Source organism: Cyrtonyx montezumae, unplaced genomic scaffold (genome assembly GCF_038088225.1).
Source record: "Cyrtonyx montezumae isolate F1298 unplaced genomic scaffold, pur_monq_1.0 scaffold_8, whole genome shotgun sequence".
Classification (NCBI taxonomy): Eukaryota; Metazoa; Chordata; class Aves; order Galliformes; family Odontophoridae; genus Cyrtonyx; species Cyrtonyx montezumae.
In genome coordinates, this window is record NW_027072089.1 from 31,393,662 (window position 1) to 31,415,863 (window position 22,202).

At 34.5% G+C, this 22,202-nt stretch overlaps 1 protein-coding gene across 2 annotated transcripts in view; it reads right to left on the reverse strand.

Annotated features, from left to right (window-relative positions):
- The window catches only part of CUNH8orf34 (chromosome unknown C8orf34 homolog), a 157,385-nt gene that overhangs the window by 46,225 nt on the left and 88,958 nt on the right, over nt 1–22,202 (reverse strand). For both annotated transcript variants that reach the window (XM_065753167.1, XM_065753166.1), the window contains exon 8: nt 9,103–9,238. In XM_065753167.1, the coding sequence (XP_065609239.1) occupies nt 9,103–9,238 (136 nt within the window). The remainder of the gene's footprint in view (nt 1–9,102; nt 9,239–22,202) is intronic.

A 22,202-nucleotide genomic window follows, 5' to 3' on the forward strand; every position in this document is an offset into this window, starting at 1 on the left:
GAATTCCTTTAAGCCTTCTCTCAGTAAGATTTCTTAACAGTTTATTTATTTATTTATTAAGTTTACAGTTATACCAACCCTGTTATTCCAGTTCTATCTTTTACAAGCAGCCTGAGATACAGAGAAAAAAAGTCAAAATAGCTTCAGATGAACTAACGTTCTTAGAAAAAAATGCCTTAGTGAGGAACCATTCATTCATAGAATCTTATACAGTATTTTTCTTTCAGAATCAAAACCAGACACTCCCTGTTGGTAGTTGCAGTCAGGCTCTCTGTGTGAACTTGGCCCACTACCTGCCACATTTGCAAAAGCAGTTCCATCAGTGCACCAGGTATGCATGTATAAGATCCAGTTCACCTGCAAATTTTATGTACCTGCTGTACAAATTCCAAGCGTGCAAACAGGAAAAATCTTTTATCAAACAGAACTCTTCCCTTACCCTTGCAGAGACATACAGTTATTTATGTCAAAATCAAACCTACCCTTCACACGCAGCCTTTTAAGAAGCAAAACAGATGTTAAATCAAAAGCAGATGATAAAGTTATCTCTGAGAATACTATGCAGTGCAAGCACACACGTATCCACTGTTCCTTTTAAAAGGATATATCCTTCATCTGTAAATATTGGTCTCTTCACAGCTCACATAATTCTCAGTAACAAACAGTATTGTAATTGTCACAATATTTTGGAATATCAGATAGGTCTGATATTATTTCTTGGTGGATTTACCCAGTGGGAAAAAAAAAAGGAGGAAAAAAAAAGTCAGTTCCTCCTATGATTTCTGTTTGAGCCATTGATATCTCTCCTGTCTTATATCGTTCTTTTCTTATGTCACAGTTTAGATTTTAAAATAGACAGACCTTGCCACTCCTTTAAAACACAAATTCCCTGGGAGTTTTCCATAAAACTAATTAAAGTTTGGGGTTAAAAGTCATAATAGCTTATGCATTTTAGAAGTCAGTAATAAATCCAGGAACTCAAAAACAGTAATTCGAAATGACACGGATGCTCCATGTTTTGCATATCGTCAGATGTTCAAATGAAGCAATGGCCAGTGAAAGAGCTGGCAATACTTGCACAAGAGACAAACAGGCATGTTATTCTGACAATCTAGCTACTCCTAAACTTTCATTTGTATTTTTTGCCTCTGATAACCACTAGTAGTAGTAAAAACATTTTACTGGGTTCTTTTCTTCTCTACTGTTTTTCTAATTTGGAGAAAGAATGAATAAGACACCAAAGTGGTTTTCCACTGCAAGAAAAGGAAAGATGAAATGGTTTATTTTATCAGTATTTAACACTTACTAAATCAACCAAAGATAAAGAGGAGACTTTAGTTGGCTTTTTATGCATCAAGCCTGGGCAAACAGATCACTGTCTAGGTTCAACTCAGCCAAAAACACACCAACATCTTTTTGGCTAATTGTTTTGACTATTTTTCTCAACACAAGATTTTCATTTTTTCTTTCCACGGTTCTATCAGGTTTTTTTTTTTTTGTTTGGTTGGTTGTTTTTTGTTCTTTACCTTATAAGAAGTTCTAGAGAAAGAAAAATATCTTATTTCTTTGTAATTCTCCAGAATTAGTGGAAAGCTTTAGGAGTTGTAAACCACAATTATACAGAGTTTCATTTGTTATTTGCCACTTTTAAAAGGAAAAAGATGTAAATAAAACATTAAGACTGTCTTGAAGACTTAGGACAAGGTCTGTGAAGCTAGCACAAACAAACACAAGGAAAATTCATCTCTTTCCAGTGGAATATCCAATAAAATTGCATCTACAAAAGAAGAAAACTAAGGAAAAGGAATGAAAAATATCAGCGCAACTCATCTGGAATGTTTAGCACTTCTTTCCCTGTAGAACAGCCACTTAGAAATAGTCCACAGACAGCAAGCTAACATATGAGTCAGGAAATAAATATGTATACATAATCAAATTTTTTAGTAATGTTTGAAGACTTTGAATTCTTAATATTCAATATCTGAAGTCCAGTCTGAGAATTTTCCTCACAAAACGTCATCTGTAACTACTGCTTAAATTTAGAAACTTTTTTTCCTTTGCAGCTTTGAAGTCATTTGTTCTCTGTTTTTAGGAACATTAACAGAGTAGAAATTTTCTGACAGAAAGACTGAGTTATTAAGCTGGCTACTACCTAAACAGGCATACTAACCCTACTCCTTATGCAGATACACATACAAAACCACACATACACCTGTATCCATTCTGCAGTATTATATCACAGTATTCAGGGCCAAACTAGGTTATAAAGAGAGCTTGAGAGGTTATTATTTCTGCCACATTTATACATTATTAACTAATTTTCAATATAAAGTGTTTGACAGGATATCTTCACAGTTCCTGCTTTTTTGCTTTATGACTAGAGAGAAATTAGCTGTTACCTTTTAACAGTTTACAAACAAGCAAAATTCAAATCCTAGGGAGCTCCTTGTAACATTTCTATGGTCTATCTATGTAAAAGGCTGCACTCTAGACAAATCAAAGCATGTTTAAATGTACAAAAAGAAAAATCAACCCCTTATTGTCTACCATGAAGTAATAAAGCTAGTAAGGAATAAAAGGTTTCAATGATTCAAAACTAAGTCAATAAAAAGAAGCAACAGGTTACAGAACTGAACCTCATGGGAAATGCAATAAAATATTCAGATGTGAAACATTCTGATGCACCTTCTGCACTTGCACAGACCTCTGGGGAGCAGCAAAAAAAAGCTATGAAGAAAAGAAGAAATCAAAATTGTAGGCCAGGTCTAAAGAGAAAATTAAATATTTAGATTTCCAAATAGATACTATCATAATATATTGTGATGACAGAAATTAGAATTCAGTCCTCTCTAATCTTAACATTTAGTCACAGGATTCACTAACTAGACTACTATCCACAAGACATAATTAGGAAATCAAAGTCTAAGGAGAAAAAGGGGGATTTTAAGTCATACACAGTACTTCATGCCCGATTCTGTTAGGAGCAGATTATTTCTTATTTCCAGTGATCAAGTTCTATTTCCATCACCTCTTGTTTTATGTTAACACTGCAGTTGAAAGGATGACTCTAGTTTATTTAAACATATTTAAGTTGCCTTTAAAATGTCATCTGCATATGCTCTGCTGTATAACTGACAAGCTAAGGAACTTTTGCACAAGGAGTCCAGCATAGGCATAGCATTTTACTAGCTCACCGAGACACCACATAATGTTAAAAATGCTCAGAATAAAGAGAAAACAGTCCATAGAGTTTTAATGTCTTTTAGTAAAGCAAGCATTTTCAACTACATGTCACGTTTTTAGGAGTAACATACCAAAACAGCTCAGCATAGAAGACTTCACACTCACTCCTGAACAGCAGATTGCTGAAAGAAGTACCTATAGCGATGACTTGGTCTAATTCAGCAGAAAACAAACCTTAACCACCTGTTAAAAATCACAAACTCCTCACCTCATCAGACCCAAGCCCAGAGCTGCATGGTGCAGCACTCATTCCCTGGTAGCTTTCCAACCCCAGCCATGGAGGTTACATACCTGGACAAGACAGGAGAACCCATCCTATTGTGCAGGGAACATAATGACAATGAGAGCAGCCTAACCATAAAAATAACAAAGGGATCTAGTGCACATCTGAAGTTGGAGAAGCTCAGTAGTCTTCCTTCTTTTCCTTAAGGAAGCCTCCCAAGTTTTCATCTTTCTAACTGTAGTCTTTTGTTAGTATTTATAATGTTCCTCATAGAGTCATATGCTTTCATTCATTTCTCTAGTAGTTGTCTGAAGTTTCATCAGCATTATCTATGGACAGTATATAAATTAATTTTCCTTCTTTAACAGAAGTTTATTCTCTAAATACAGCTGTCAGCTTTTCTGCTTCTGAGCTGTCAGCTTTTCTGCTTCTGATAGTTAAATAAGATACACTTTTCAAGTTCCAGGTACTCTTTTCTGCAAAGTTTATTATCAAATTTTCCACCAAATGTTTCTTAATGACCTCAAGTCTCGTTAGTATTGTTACAGCTATGTTATACTTGGATAAAGTAGCTCCATACAAACTCTTACTTTCTAGGAATCTTAAATGTCCAAGATTGATGAACACCAGAGAATGTACTTACTAAATAATTTATTTCATTTACTTGCTAGAGAGATTTATAAAGGCCAAATCAGATAAAAGTTTTATTCTACATCATTATTCTGCAACTTCTATCAAATTCATAGAAATTAGTGTCTGTTGCAGATTTGTTTTCTCTGTCTGGTTCCTTCACTTCTCTCCTCCTCCACACTGTCATGATCCTTACAAAGCTATGCTTAAAGTCCATGTAATGTGTGCTACATACTACAAGTACCACGTAGTTTATCTTGACATCTACCAAATACACATGGAAGTTGCAGACATCATACTGTAGATAATCAAGTAAATGTAAATAAAAGAAGTGTAGCTGGTTAAAGAAAAGTTGATTGGCTTCAGTAAATAAACAAGTTAGTTTGAAGATTGGTGGGAAAAGAAACCATCCAAAGGTGTTAAAAGATACAGATGGTAAGTAGAGCAACAATAAATCTGTCACAGGTGAGGTAAACTGATGTGAGAATTTTTGAATAATTTTTCCAAACCAATATTTCAGAGAGCATTCTTAAATGGTAGCGTGCACAAAGTGCATTATACATTATCAACACAAGCTACTAAACCTGACCTTTAATACACATCCCAATGGAGATGATTAGAAAAGCTGTAATTACTTATTTAATTCAGAGATTTACTTTGTATATACATATATATATACGTATATATTTGATTTCTTGAATATTTTAAAAGGCCTGTGATTGTGCTCCAACTAAACTTAAATTAACTAGGTATATTGCATCTCAAACCTAAATTTGTATGCAACAACTGCTCCTTCCCAACATTCTTGTTCAGAAGCCTTCAAGATTGTGGCACAGTATGTTTTCTATAATCCCATTTCTTTTTTAACCACATGCAACCCCTTTTTTGTATTCTATTGATGTTAAGAAGAATGAATGCAGCCCTTGCGCTATTAAAAACAAAAAGCTTCTTACTTCCAGGAATGCATTGGCAAGACTCCACCAGAACAAGATTTAACTTTTGAGCATGGCAGTGGGCATACAAGGCTAATGGGTGGTCCTTCAAAAAAAAAAAAAAAAAAAAACCCACAAAAAAACGCTTAAACTTCATTCAAATAGTCATAGTACATCAATATTATCTTATTATCTTGCAAAACTCTCCGTGCACACGTAACAAGATGTGAGAAAATGTGGTACTGTTCAGTTCTACAATTTGTCACTTACACCCTTATTTAACAAATGTGAGTTTTGCTTAAGTGTGAAGGTGCCTGATGACTCATCAGCTGAAAATGAAACTCAATTTGTTTTGCCTGTACATGAGAAAGAAATCACAGAACTTTATTATAGAATAGGTCAGTCCATTAGTCCAACAAGTTGTGCCCCTAGATGAAGATGGAATTCTTATTGTAAGCAACTTGCTCAAATTACCTAAATTCAAGTGAGCTGTACTAAAATGGACGTTGCTAATTTTCCTGCCAAAATTGCAGAAAGCAATTATTCTAAATAGTTATTTTTGTAGCCCCTTTTTTCTGCATCTACAAATCTTGCTTTGTTCTACCTTGTTAATGATGTCACCCTTTTATTTAGATGACATAATATGCTGTTTAATGTGTGATGTGGTCCAAGAGCAGCTATGGGAATAACATTGTCCTGTAGCTACTTTCCCATTTGAAAACCCTCTCAAAGCTGTTATCCATCTGCATTTTGCTCACCGTTTGTGAAACATCTATACAGAAAACAGTAAGCTCTCTGTTTCTCACAACTATACTCCAGCCTACAAACCTATCTATACTCCAGGAGGAGAATTAATGTCTACTTTTATTACTCTTTTTCTCAGAGTTGTTTTTTTGTCTTTCATTTTTTAAATCATAAGCTGTTAAAAGTAACATAGTGTGATAGCTTGAAAGGAACCACATCATCTCCTAGATGGGAAGAAAACATGTTTTATTAAAGTTGTTGACCTGGGCTGTGAACTCCATCTGTTTTTTGTTGTTTTGTTTTTTAAGATGGCTGGTGAAATCATCAGCATTCATGATTAGATATCAGTTTCTCAAACACTTGATTTAATTAAAAAAGTCCTCACTCTCATGTCTTACAATTCTTGAAAAAGATTTTCCATTCTTTTCTTGGAGACTGAAAATAAAGGAGGATGTTTTACCAAATGCAGTCTCAGCATCATTCCAGGTGTTCTTCAAAATGTTAAATGTGGTAAATTTGCTTTGTAACAAATCAGATTTATAGCCCTATCCTACCTAAAGCCACTCTTATTGGACATTCTTTTTGAAGATCTTTCTGTAACACCATGTCAAACACTGCATGACAAATCCATCTTAGTAGAGCCACAGAATATTCAAGGAAGTGAAGCTTCTGGAGGTAATGTGACTGGACAATGATAACAGGGTGGAGCATTAAAAAAATACAGTAATTCAACAGAGTTAGGATTATGTATATGCAAGAGTAAAATTAAACTTTTGTCTAAGATGCATGTTTCTAACATTTACAATTCTCCTGATCAACTTTGAGCTAAGTCATATTCCTCCTACTGACAAACAAAATACCTTCAGTAAACATGACTTGATAAGTCGGATTTGACAGGTCTCATTAGCTACAGAATACCTACTGCCATTAATAGGCCCACTCATTTCAAATCAGTTTCCTTAATGAAAAAATAGATACAATTAAGAGGAAAGACAAGTGTTTAGTTGTAGCTAAAAGTATGTATAACAACAATTTGTACTGACTAATTTTTCAATTTTATTAAAATGTGCTTACAATGAAGGACCACAGTATATCACACGCAACAATATGAAAGAATGAAAATAAATTTTCTAAAACAAATAAATGCACTACTATATCATATTATGACCTTAATATAAATAATGTGTTTTCACATAACAATTGAGATAATTGCCAACACTAAGGAACATTCACAGAGATGATCCAAATGCTCAGATGTTAGCTTCATTTCATGGTATTTTCAATGACTATATCACTGAGTAATAGCAAAGTGAATTGCTCATGAAAAGAAACAGGAAAAAAATAGGAAGCTGTTGCTAGAAGTCACTCAGAAAATTCACTATGAAGAAACCAAAAAAAGCAGAGCTAACTGCACTGAGAACTGTCTTTAAGAAGAGTGGATAGGTGTCCTTGAACTGAGTAAGAAGGAAGAAATGGTCCAAAAGAATGATTAGATTTCTTCATCATGAAGCTTCCCCACAAATGAATACAACAGCAATACCCAGCTCTAATTTAAGCCTCATGCTACTGATAAGGTATCAGAATATCATATATCAGAAGTTTAAACAAATTGCTGAACCGCAACCAGAAAAGCAAAAAGAATCAAGTAGGTATCAGCCAATTCCTCTCTGATGTTCTTGAATAGGGTAGAGAGTGATGTAAAGGTCTACAGATGGCATAAAATACTGCTCTGCATTCTCTGATTATGAGAGTGATGCGAGAAAAGAGTGTTCTATGAGATCTTTCTATTGGAATTCATATTTTGGACTGCAGCATCGTGTAGCAGTCAGATAAAGGACAATACAACAATAGCTAAGGTTGATAAGACTGGACCAAGACCTGAGTTATTTGCTCTCTCATGTGCTGAGCTGAGAGGATATATGGCATCTTGGCACCTGCTATTAGTGGCTACTTCAGGGAATTTAAATTTTAATTAACTTTCATATTAATCCATACAAGACCTATATAGGTCTATACTTTATAAGAACTATAAGTTCTAAAAGACCATGTAGAAAATTGAACGTTTCAATTTTCCTTACCTTTTTACATGAGAGTCCATGTTAAAACAATGAAATTGAAAAAAAGTTGTCATGCTTGCATGTAGCAAGTTGTTTCGAAATGTTTTATAACACATGCAAATTTTTTTCCAGTGAAATGGGAAGCATCACACAACCAGCATGTTTGGTCTTTTCTTAAAGCACATAGCTGCACCACTAACAGTAAAACTGCTTGGACTCACAAGGCCTATAGCCACTGTTGCTCTGGCTGTACTGGAACTGATGTTTGTGGCCCCATGACTTTGCTGAGCTACTGTGCAGATGAATTAGTGTGACTATACTCACGCTCCCATAGCATCAGAAAATGTTTTGTAGCCCCTCTTTCTACACAAGTGCCTTTAAAAAAGTAATAACTTTCAAGCAAAATGGGAGAAAAAAAAGTAGAAACGTAGGGTGGCATATGGCCAAACTTTTGACTTAATTTCACCACAGGTTGCTTTTTATTTACAAGCGGCTAATCCCCTCTCAAACTATACAATGGAGCAGCCATTGGCAAAGCAGGCAGATAAAATTGGCATGCCTCTGTATTGTTCTTGTTAATCTGAACCATTAACAGAAGGGTGAGAAGGCTAGTTTTGTCATTTAAAAAGGCTTAAATCCTTTCTCCAAATGAGCTTTTGTCTACACAGAAGAATGCATCTAGGAAATTTAAGGGGTTTCTGTTAGTGTTGCATTCTCAAGTTGACTTGGCTACAGGATCACCAAACTGTTTATTTGGCCCCCATACTGTAAATGCAAGAATTAATTCCAGCTGTCAAAATCAAAAGGGGTTCAACCCGATTAAATTATTTCTCAGAGGTGAAACAGGATGAGATTATAAAGTGCTAAGAAGCAGCTATTTGAAGTCCTGGACTGCACCTGTGCAACTAAATCTCCATTTATACAGGTGCTTTTCAAATTGGATTTGAACCTTTAAATTCCCTGATTCATCTGAAAAACCACAGAAGCTCAAATAACTAATGAAATTGAGAGACAGAAAGGCTTAAAATAGTTTCAAGCTGTGAAGTAAGGCCTAAGACTAACTACACTCTTTGATTCATTGTTGACGCGACATATCAAGCATAAACGTTAAGTTGCACAACCCAGATGCCTGAGGTCATAGGGTAGCCAGTAGCTAAGTAATTTCATTTTTTTCTAAACTTAGCAAGTAAGAGGTCATCACCTGGCCCAAAACATATCTCAGAAGTTGGAGAAAATAACATATTTGATAGCATAGTGTGGTTTTGATTTTTACCTGGCACATCTTGCACAGATATTCAATGTGACCTTTGCTTGAGGTTCAGTAGGATGAGCACTTCTACTCTGGTTGAATTTGCTTCCAGAAGACATCAAACTTGTTACGCCTTCCATTCGTAGGTCATCAAGATCCTCTGCAACAAAACAGAATGACTAAGTGAATACACTATTAATTTTTTTAGCAATACTTAATAATTCTGCTTATGCAATAAATAATATTTATTCAGACCCTACAGGATCACTAAACAACAGAACAACTCAAAAATTAGGAAGAAATTACACTGTTACTTGAATAATAATAATAAGGAAAAAAAAAACACTTGAGAAGGTTTTTATTTCTATGCATCAGCATCTTGATACAAAAAATACCTTCAAAAATACTCAGTACATTTCTACTTCAGATAGTGCTGTCTATTCTTTCATCTTTATTTCTCCAGATCATCTATTAAAAACAAGCATGCAAACACAAGTGCCAGTTGCTTTGTCAAGATATGCTGTCCAGTATCTCAATTTCATCTAGGAGAAAATCCACTTTTTTGAGTATATGGTCCTTTTTGGAGTACTGACTACTCAGCCCAAAATATGTGAAATACACCACACCAAAAGAAAAAATAATAAGCACACTTATACCGACCACATCACTGTAATGCATGAGCAACTAATAATCAGAACTGGATTTTATACTAGTGCAAAATCACTCCCACTTTGCACAAAGAGAGCTGGGGTTTTCAGAGAACTGTTTTTCCCAGGTCATACTGGAATACTGTGGCTGAGTTAGAATGTAAACAAAGTCCCCTGCTCTTAAGTCAGGACATTCTTAAAATGATGTTTATATTTTACTAACATATAAAAGAGGCACATTATGTATACCTAGTGTATTCATAAAGCACAACCTCAAGTTGTTTATAATTCCATTTGGTTCTAGCTGAAAAGTAAATAAACCACTAACTAGCTGCTATTCAATTGGCACCAACCATTCCATGTTCTGATTGAGGCTTGTGCCTTGCAATATACAACACGTGATTACCTATTTAAAATGTCTTCCAGATAATGTATGTATGTACATTTTCATTTACCTATGTCTACAAAGGGAACCAGAGATTAAAGGATCCAAATGAAGCAGAAAGCATGTAAAGGCAGACTGTTGACTGTGCTATCAGACAGGGAAAGGTCACAGAGAATTGGAAAATCAGAAGGTATGTAGGTTCTACTGGAATAGACAATAAATAAAATACACAAGTAGTCACTACACATACACAGTAGATTGTCAGCCAGACTGGCAGTATGATGCCATGTTAATCATACCCTTTTTGGGAGACATCCATTTCAATAAACAAAATCCATCAATTGTGAGAATAAAAGCACATCAAGACTAAAATTGAATTAATTTCTTGCCACTGAAACCCTGGAACTAGGTCTTCTTGCCTGTGATGCTTTATTTTAGTGCTTAAGAAAACCATTCCCCCTCCTCATTTTAGCGGTATAAACAGTTTCAGGGATTCTGTCATCAGTTTATACCAGTTCCATAACTTTTCCTTTAAACGTTATCTGTAGTTAATATATAATCTAATTCAAACTTGAAAGGATATATGATAAAGAGTTATAAAATCAATCACCTATGAGTCATTTCAGAAAAGGCATTACGTATTTGAAACATACTATGTATTAAAACAAATAATGTTTGTATTTTAAAGAAGTGTGAAAAGTTCTATATTTTTTAAGAGATGTAAACCACTGGATGAATTACAGCTTAAATGAAACTGAAGCACATGCCTTATTTTTTTTCCCCTCTTGAACAGATGTGATTTCTTCAAATAGGGTTTTCAGCTGTTGCCTGCTTGATTAATAACTAAGAGTATTCCAATAGAGTAGTGATGTAGGCTGACCTCTATTATACCTTTTTACATTTGACTTTGTATATGAAAAACATGCACATTTTTGTGGGTTTTTTTTGTCAACTCTTCTTTCAAGAGAAAAGCAAGTGAATTTTTGAATGTGCGAGAAACCTGGATTTCAGATGTACATATAGCTTTAATTATCAGACAAGTTGGCAGAATATTACATGGAACGCTACGCATGCTGTTAGAGCAATAGAACTAATGTGTATGTGAATGCACAATTAAAAAAAAAATGAAAACACCAAAAAGTTTTTAATATTTCAGCCAGACAGGTATAAACCTATCCAACAAATCCAAAGAAGAACTGCATTGTTTAATTCAACTTCGATTACTCCACTTCCACCTCAGTATTGAATGCTTTTAGTTTCTCCTGGATCCCTCAAACTTTCTTCTCAGTAGAGTAACAGAGCTTTGAGAAGCTGCCTAGCTCCTGACAGCTGTAAGTTTGATGGGAATTTCTGAGCAGTAGGCAAGTTTACATGCCATCTGGCAATTCTCCTGATTGATTACATTTATCATAGTCTCTTAATTAAAAAATGGAAAAAAATAAAACAATCATGCAGCAATTTTAGTACTAAAAACGTATATAATAACGTAAAGATTGCTCAATAATTGGCTCATGTTTTGCAGAGGGATGTCTGTTCCTAAATAAGAGCATTCTCAAAATGAATCCAAACAGTGGATGTAGTAGTACATTCTAAAAATTAAAAAAATTAAAAATTAGGTTTCCAAAGGTTCTATGTTACATTGAAAAGCATCAGTCTTAGCATGAAAAGATATCATTTGAGAACTCAATTCAGTAAGAGGGCCAGGAACACTGACTCTTTTCTCCTTCACTGTATTCTTTTCTAGAAAAACTAGTGAAGATATAGCTGAGCAGTTCAGTGACTATATTGAGGAGCAATGAGATAATTCACTGTGAAAAACAGAGAAAAAAAGCTAAGTTAATAACAGCTTCTGTGACAGGGGACAGGAATACTGTTAAAACTCTCAAATCTTTAGAAAATTGGTACCTGTATTTTTACAGTGATAGGCCAGAAGTTCAATTAAGTAAAAGACAGAATAAGATAAAGAGAGAATCTCACTTGGGGTAATAAGAATGTGCTGTTTTAATGCATGATTGGCTACTGTATTTCTTCCATTTAGTGTTATTCCTATGTATGCTCATCCTGTAAAAATTTTCATTAAGAATATCCTATGTGGTTAAAAAAAAGAAAACAAGAACAAACCAACAACCACCAAAAAAGCACATATACAGCTGCAATCTTCACACATTACCATAACAACAATACAAAAAAAAAAAGTCTTAAAAAGTGAGATAAGAATTTTAAGCGTAATAAAGCACAGAAACAGATGCTTTCCATATTATTAATAATGCTACACTAAGCCAGACTCTTTGTGAATTTTTATAGGCAAGTTTCACCCACAAGAGGAAGGGGAAAAGGTATCAAGGTATCTATTTCAGCTTAATAAGAACATATTCCAGTAATCAGTTGACTGTTCTTGAAGAGGATGTTGTTAGTAATTATTTATTTCCTGTTTTGGGGAAGAGATAGAACATGGGACCAAGTAAGGAGCACTTATAAAACTGCAAGATTGTTTAATGTCTCAGGATGAGGGGGTGTGAAAATATTTCACAGGCTTCTAAAAGGCTCTCACACCATTCACGGTAGGGCCAGAGCTGCTCTTTTGAAAAAGTTCTAAATATGGTGAAAGTTCTCTTCCAAAAAAGGTTCTCATAGTTGTTCTACATTTTTTTATATGATACTGCCATTTTTGTCTCTTCTTTCCATTGATAAATGTAATGTTTAAGGCTGGAAAAAGTCCTGGATCATCTTTATAGAGATTATAACTACTCAGAGTTGTTCTGTTCAGTTCAATGCTAAAAAAGCCAACAAATATTTTAACGTGAGTGTAAACGTGGTAATGTATCTTAATTTATGTTCTTGCTGGCCTCCAGTCAATTCTGATGCACCATTAAAATAACAACTCTTTATTTGAAACAATGAATTTCTGAAGGCAGCGTTCTTCCATCAGGACAGACATTGATGTAGATAGCATTAATGTGTCACAGATTGTTGACTAAAGCACCGACCCAATATGCTCTGTCACTCTCATAAAAAAAATCAAGTAAAATAAAATACCTACTTCATATAGCAGTTCTGTTTGCATTCCAGGCACTTCTGCTGCTCTGTATGTCATACTTGTATGCTTCTTATTATGCTAAACACTCATCTCTGCTTTAAATAATTTTTCTTACAAACATAAACAGAGCCCGCCTCCAGTCCTACCTTAATTCCAAATGAATTATTGGAGCATGCAGGATTTAAGCTTCAAGACAGAAAACAACCATTAATCTAGAAGGCCTTATGCTCCACTCCTGAAACTTTTATTTATTTACTTTAACCAAAGCAAAACTGGAGTTATCCTTTGCAATACACTAGCCAAAGGTCATTTCATTTCTTTTTCTATTATTTTTCTATGACTTCCAGGTTATGAAGCTGACAACACAGTTTATTCTGTTTTTCCACTAACACCTTCAAAATATTGGAATTTCACCTTATCCTGATCTTTGCTCCTGACTGTTGATGCAAAGATTGTCCTAAGTAGATTCTTCTACAGAGTTTCACTCCTACAAGCCATTTTAGGCTCCCAAGACCAGTGTTATGAAGAAGACAATGCACTTCTGTAAGCATCTAAAAACAATAAGAAATCTTCCTGTTTGTCATGGCTTTATGATTTTTGTTATTGGTATTCCACATCATAACATCATGTAGTGCATTGGGAGTTAAAGAGTTAAAGCTCCAGCTCTGTGGATCATCGATAGTTCTGGGTATTTCTGTCTCAGATGAGAAGAACTACATACCCCAGAGAACTTTGTGTTGCTTTGTGTTTTTTCCATTTCCTGCACAGAGGAAAAGATAAAACTGTTCACGCGTCATGAGACACAGGCTCTTTCCTTTTGGATTGACTCAGCAGTGGGTGCTCGCTGCCATCTTGCCTTCAGCATTTAGTGTTTGGTTTTCAGACACTCTCTCCTGCTAATTTTATTTTATTTAATAGCTTCAATTCTAATTAGGTTGTATTATATTGTGTTATTTTGCATTCTGATATCTTGTTTAGTAAATTAGCTTTCCTCCTCAGATTGTTCCCACTGTTTTGTTTTTACTTCCATCTCCCTTCTCCTTTTTCCCTTTTCCCATTCCCCGGGGTGTGGGTCTGTGGGTCCCCACACCCTAATCATCCAGGCCGAACCAGCCTGTAAACCATTGGCATTGCTGTTCATGCTTCCACTGTTAGATGTATACAAAAACAATTGGAATCTGATGCTGTACATCCCTGAATTCGCATTTCCACCTCTACATGTATCATTTCCAGTTTAGTAGAATTCTACCCTACAGTCAAAAAACAAACAAACAAACAAACAAACAAAAAACACAACAAAAATCAATCTGGGAATGTAGAAAGTAGCACTCTTTGTATACACTTAAAAAGAAAATGGATTCACAATTAAATCTCTCACTTTTAATCAGCAAGGAAAATAGAAATCTTTCTTCAGTTTCTCCATCTTCCTATTTTAAGCTGGGACTAGAATTAGCAAAGGAGGAAGCCTTTACTGATGAATTTCTTCAATTTTCATCAGAGCACACTTCACTATCTTAGACAGTTGCATAGAGATCTGGCCCATAGACTCCATCTCTTGCTTATCCTCCCTTTAACGACATGGAAAAGTATTTGTTTACTACAGAAAACTTCTGGCAGGTCAGACTGAAGAAGCATTGCCAGTGGGGATGAGAAGGTCTTTAAAATGGAGAGTCCAGGATTCAGTTTTTCGCATGATATAAGGTAAATGAACTTCAGAGAGCAAGTCTTGTGGTCTCCCAATTGTCCAAACCACTGATGGGAAGCAACACTATATTCTCATTTGATTTAAATGACAAAGCCTATAACCACAATTGAAAAGGATTGGTATCATGTTCACTTGTGCCCTACTGAGAAGCCAAGGCAAAACAATCCTGGAGCTCACAAATAACCACTACAAATAGCCAACCCCTACTTAAGCAATGACTGACTGACAATATAAACAAAGTAGCTTCATGCCAATAGTGATTTGAAGTGTTCTGGCACAAGCTGTCATCTAGGTAGTTCCATTCAAAGCTTTGTTTTTATAATAAAGGGAATCTAGTACTGATTAGAATATCTTGATTATTTTTGTTTCTAATAAATGAAAACTTAGAATATTTCACTTGTTATATCAAATTCCATAATGTATTACTGCAACTGAAATAATTATACAATAGTACTTTTGATATAATAGCAATAAACAAAGCAGAAATTTACAATGGCAAAATCCAGAAAATAACCAGAAACATTGAAAGTCAGAAGGTATCAAAAGAAAGTCTTTCAGCATTAATCCTCAGTGAAACTTTTTTACAATTTAGTTTTAAGTAAAACAATTCGCTACTTAAAAAGAAATTTTGATCAATATTTTTAATCAGTTCCACTTCCAATGTGATTTATGCAACCACTATACTTATTTCAATATGCAATTTAGACCTCATTCAAAATCAGCATTCATAAAGAAAACGAAGAAAATTTTTTCACAGGAATAGAACAAAACACATTTTAATCAGTGTAAGTATTTTTAAAATCTGTTTAGAATTTCAGGACATAAGAAAGAAGTTCTTATTTAAGAGGTTCCATTTTGTTTTTAATGTTTGTTTGTTTTTCATAGCAAAGAGTAGCCACCCATAGTATTTTCCTGGCACATTTGGTTAATGTACAACAGACATTCCTTAAATATTGCCAAAATATTGAATTTCATATGACATTGACATTTACATGTTCCTTCATTAAACCTATTTTGAATGACACTGATAATTTGGATGTCTGAATGAATTTTTACAAAAACAATTTAAGGTAAATAATAATTAATTCAACAGTACAGCTCACTAAAGCTAAAGCAAGAACAGAGATCTTTTTCAACCAGAGAAGATGTTAAAGAACAACTTAATTTTGTCTGAATCATTTTTCACAGTAAGGGGTACATTCACATCTATTTGCATCCATATAGTTTAGTCTACCAGCCCCTTGGCAGGATTAATTTTAACTGGCTTGTCAAGAGGCCAGTGGAAATTCACCTTTTATTGAAATGAAAGTTGAGGCAAAGAATAAAAACTGCAAATAATTTTATGTCAAACATTTCCAGTAATGCTCGACCTTCCAACAGCTTTCTTTTAAAAGAAATAGCAGTACAAGCATTTCTCAAGCGTGAGTCTTGCATCATCTGTATGCTTTCTTTCATAAGCCTATCTAGCACAGGGATTACCACAGTGGAAATATTTCTATTTCCCTAACTGTTGTCATGTTTTTTAAATTAAGATGATCATATTCGAAATGTAATGAAACACCATACTTGTCTTGCAGAATATGGTCACAAAGACAGAAAGACACTGAGAAAGACATTATAGTTCTGGCTGAGGCAGGCATGTCAATAATTCTACAATGATGACCAAAAAGTCAGGTAACAAATCAGTAGAAATAAACTGTGGACCTTTGATAATGCTCTTCAAACTTTTGCTGATCTGCAGTGGGACAAATGGCATATTTATTACCTCTGCTACCTAGTAATTAAAGATAAGAATTACTATAAGAGCCAACAACTGAAGCTCCATTTCTTCTAGCTCCATCCCTCTAACAGTTTCCACCAACTCTGCTTTGTCCTGAGACAAGACTTTCTGTTTTCCATCACTATTGAATTTTGGCCAGACACTGGCACATCTGGAAGACAAGAAGAAAGACCACATTGTCTATACTCAGGAAAGCAGACACTGAGCTGGATACCATCAATATACCAGTGGCATCACAGCTGACAGTGCATGCTCTTCCTCACTGGCTGTTTGCACTCATACCCCCAATGTCTTCTGCGAGAAAATATAAAATATTTAAATATAATTTTTTCTTCACAGCTAGGTCAAGCAAACTCGCAGATATCTCAAAACTATCCCACACAGCCTAAAGATGAGCCAGATAATACAGTTTCAAATAAGAAGAATAGAAAACTGTGTGGTTTATTTATTTTTTTATTGATGAGGAATGTAAGCTTTTTAAAAAAAAGTTCTAGTTACTGAAAACACAGTGTAGTTGGGAGTGTTGTGTAAGTACTGCTTAGTCTGTTAGAAGTCTGTTTTGTGTAACCATCCAGTTCAGCACACTGTTGGGTTATGTTTGCTCTTGTGTTTGGTTTGGATAAAAGAAAATTAGGTGACTTTTGGATTTCCAACGCCTGCACAATTACACAGGAGAGAAAGCTGTCTCAGGTGAAAAATAACTATAAATGTGGTACATAAAATACATGCGATTGCTACACTTGCATTAAATACTGTAGCACATAATTATTGCATAAATAATAGATCAATCACTGCAACATGTTAATTCATGTAATTAGCTTATATTCACTATCACATAGATCAAAAGAGTTGAATTTCCTTACACTCAGTACTATGTTCTCTTCTGGAATTGTATTAAAACCACTCATTTCTCCAGAGAATCTCAGAACTATAAAGCCATCTTGTAAATGGAGCAGACACACTAACCTGACAATTCTGCTTCCCAAGACACACTAAGTTAAACCATTATTCCAATACTGTTCAAGAAGCATTTAGACGAGGTGCTGAGGGATTTGGTTTACTGGTTTAGTGGGTAGGAATGGTGATAGGAGGATGGTTGGACTAGATAATCTTGTAGGTCCTTTCCAACCTAATGTACCTATGAACCTATAATGTACCTATGAACCTAATGACTCCAAAAACTCTGAAGCATTATCTAAAATGTGGCAAATGCAATCCTTTGGGGTTTTACTGCTTAATAGAAGGGCTGTGAAACTGCAGTAGATCTAACAGATAACTCTGTTGTAGCCAGCAGTAGAACAGACACGAGCCACATCATCTGGTGGCCACAGTATGGCATCCCCTGCAGAATACAGAAACTGCAGGTTATCCATTCAAAGCAACTTTTTAAATTGAGAGTGAGGCAGAGATTCCATAATGAAAAGCTCAACATAAGAAAAGGAGAGAGGGAGAGGAAGAGAAAAAACAAAACGAGAACAACAAAGGATGAAGGAAACAAAACCCCATGAAGTACTGGAAGGGGACAGCAGAAAAGAGTATATTGTACCACAGAAGACAAACGACTAACTCAATACATTTTCTTTCTCAGAAAGAACCACCTGCACTAAATTCTTAGAGTGACATCAGTTTGACTGATAGATAACCTGCAAATGAAATGAGGTTGAACATTCAGTGAGAACACTGCCAGAAATAAGAGAAAATAATAATAATAATTAAAACCTGAAAGCAGCTTCAACAATGTACAGCAGAAGAGACTATTTCAAGCAAAAAGCAAACATGGAGGATTGCATCAGAAGAAAAGTCAGGACAACATAGAAGAGCCATAGTTTTCAAGCACACTAATGCAGTTCTCTGTCCCTGAAATACTAATCAGCTCAGGTGGTGGATGAATGAGGTCAATCTCTAAGGTGTTAACCAGCAGTCACTGATGATAGTTTTGTAATGCAGTAGCTTACTCTCAATGACAGAGAAAGCCCCATTCCCACCCTTCTCTTCTTTTTCTACAATTCCCACTAATATTGTTGCTCCTCCCTGATTCTTATTTGTTTCTGCTAAGAGCTTATTCATAGCAAAAATATTCCATGATTTGCTTGAATCTTTTGGGTCTGGTTTAGTGAACTGCAAAAGGTATTCTGCACAAGGTATTTAAAAAACAGTAACACTTCAGAATACTAACATGCTGCTCCGGGACTGAAGCAACAGAACACATTTTATAGATAATAAACAATTATCAGAAATAAAAGTAGCCAAGATGTTATTTTAACATTAATGGAATGATATCTCTGTATGCAACTCACCACGATCTTTTAAGGGTCTGAAAAGATTCTTAATTCTTTCAAGACTAAAATAAATATTTTCCCAAAATTGTATTTTATCACAATATTCAGATGCATTCAGGAAAGCACTTTCAAAATATTATGAAAATATGATTCTTAACAGTACAGATGTGTTATTCTATAAATATATCATTTAGACCTTTTTTTTTAATAAAATGTATTACATTTGCCAAGTAGTTGCTGTGTTTCTCTTTTCTCTTACTATATCAGCATGGTTTATCAGTTTTAATCTGTCTTGACTAAACTAATAAGTAGGCTTGGATATGACAGGCAGGTCTTCTCTTGCTTTCAGAACAACCTTATTATTATCTTTTCTTCATCTGTTTTAGAATTCTTGAAATATGTTAATGCACACAAATGCTATTATTATGACATGACAGTAAAAGATTTTCAGAAATGAATGTAGATTTAACAGATGAGTCTCACTTGTCAATTTTTGAAAGGAAAATTAGTCATAGCTACTTTAAAACATCAGAAATTATGGAAGTCATCTATGTACCAAATTATCAAAAACTTGTTATTTATCTGTTCCATTGCCATTCTTGTACTATTCATAAAATAATGTGCTCATCCACAAAATAATGTCATGTCAATTCAGCTCCATTTCTTCAGTTCCCCAAAATATAAGAAACACTTTTAAATACCTGAGAACATTTCAGCAGGTCCACAGAAATCCTTTTTTTCAGCTTGTGAATGACATTCTCAATCAACTATGTATGCTTTCAGATGAGTAAGCATCATATAACTTTATCCCAAAACAGCCCTGAGCCAGAAGCCACTTGTCAAAATCTCCCACTATTCCCAATCACCTGGGCAATGGATTTTGTCAGTCTGCAAAACTTACTCATAATGCTCTCAACAAGTACCCTGAGAAAATACCCATAACAGCTACCATCATTTTTCATCACACCAATGTAAGATTCCCATCATAATGATTAATATCATTTCAGGTATCATCTAGTCGTGAATCTATATGACAATTCAATATAATGAAATATTGCTAAATTATTCTGTGATTCAGTATTCTTCATTTAAAAGTTAGAAGTGATGCCCAGAAGGAACAAAACAAATGTAAATAACAAATTCTAAATAAAAAGTTATTAAAAAAATCCTAATGCAATGGTGGTATAATTTCTCTGCTTATAGAACTGCAAGTTCTAACAGAAGAATTTTGCCTGCTTATGCAAGCATGTTATCTGATATTCCTCATCAACACTTCTAAACAGATTACTAGACAATTCATATTTAAAGAATTAAAAACAAGTGGTCAGAGGCTAGACCTTCACGATACTTTGCCTTTCATAAGTACACAGCCATTTAAGTAAAGTTCAGAAGGCAAAGATTACATTTTTTAATAACACGAGTGCTCATTAAAAAAAAACCACTATGTTAATATTTATTAAAAATGATGCATTTAGCCTTAATACTTGTGACTGACATAATCCAGTTGCTATTCATTTAAGGAAAGCCAGCAGAAAAATAAACTCCTCTCAGAAATACTCAAAAACATCAGAGGACTTTTTTCTTCTACTAAGGGCATCAATCAACAACACTGACAACATCCTCTGGAAAGATACATCTCCCTTTACAGTCAAATGGGAAAAAAGAGTCTGCAAAGCATTGTCAGACACCCTGCCAAGTCTTTTTGTCCCAAACATTACTTAAGAGTATTTCTGCATTTAGGTGATAGTGATATGATAATTAAATCTTGACACTCTGAGGAATTCCCCCTCCAGTCATTAATTGCATATGGTCATGCTATAGGCTGAGAATCGGAAATGTAAATAAAATGATGCATAAAGTTTTTTTGTATACATAAAAGAGCAAACATCCAGTCAGCTTCTGAATATCCAAAACAAAACAAATACTAATCCATACATCAAGAAAAAACTGTTGCAACGTGCTGTTATGATGTGCTGGAGTAAACTTTTAGAGAAATAATAGGTGAACAAGAGGAAAAAATTCCATAAATAAAATAGGCATGAAAACATTCATCATGTAAGAGAGAAGGGCTATCACAGAAGGGACTGTGCCATCACGTAGAGACACTCTTCTATGCTGTGCAAGGGGACTACCTGAGTGCACTCAGTGTGGTAGCTTCACTTTGAGCCATGTGCTGAATTTACAGCACATACCTGGGTAACTTTTTATAGAAGAAACTATTTGGTTTACCTTCAAGTGCTCAGAAATCTACAAGCAATGAGAGGAATATAAAAACTGTAAAGCTAGCAAGTGGCTACTATGGTTCATTTTCTCAATCTCAAAGTGTCATGTATTAACTTGAGTTTAGTGAGGCAAAAGATTTTGGACAGGAACAAAGATACTAATCATGTAGTTTCATTGTAAACAAATCATAAATTATGATTTCTAATAACAATTTATAAACAGTAGCAATAAATATAAAATGGATATAATACAAAAGTTACTCTTCCGTAATATGTATGTTACCTCTTTGAACAACTTTGAAGATGAAATTTTACATCACAAGAGACATGACTACAGAAATCCAACATCTATTTGTTACACCAATGCCACCAATTATAGTTTCAAAAATAGAATATTCAAATGCCAACAACATTTAAAAATTCTGCAATAAGGTGGGAAAGTTTCAGACCCCCCGAAGAAAGAATACTATCTTTCTTGGACAGAATAAGTATGTGGCTATCATGCTTTTGTTGTGAACAATGCACTTAAGAACTATTTTATATTCTTATTGTTTCATTTACAATATCTTTTCAAGTTTTATTTCTCACTGAACCAAAAAGAAAAAAATCTTATAACTTCTGTTTTTAATAAAATAAGAGGACTGATCTTTTTGAAGCCACAATTGGATTTGTCTTTCTTTGCATCTGATTAAAAATCAAAAACAAAAACAAAAAAAACCCCAAACTATCATTTGCATATTTATTTATATTTAATTATTTCCATGTCTGTGAGCTTTCTTTGAAGAGAAGTAAAAGCAAAGGAATGACTATAATTCCTCCCATTGCCATTTTATTCTTTATCCATTATTGGATACTTCAAAGATAGAATACTTCTTTAAGAAACTTGGGCTACATCAGCCAGAAAACAATAAAGTAATAAATATAATCTTCCATTCCTCTTCAGAATTCCTCCTTCTGTCACAAATGCATGTTGTAACTTTCACTGTTAGGGCCAGGAACATATAAACTTCATGCATTTACCCTCACATCTCACATATACACATATATATACTATTAAATTTCCATTTCA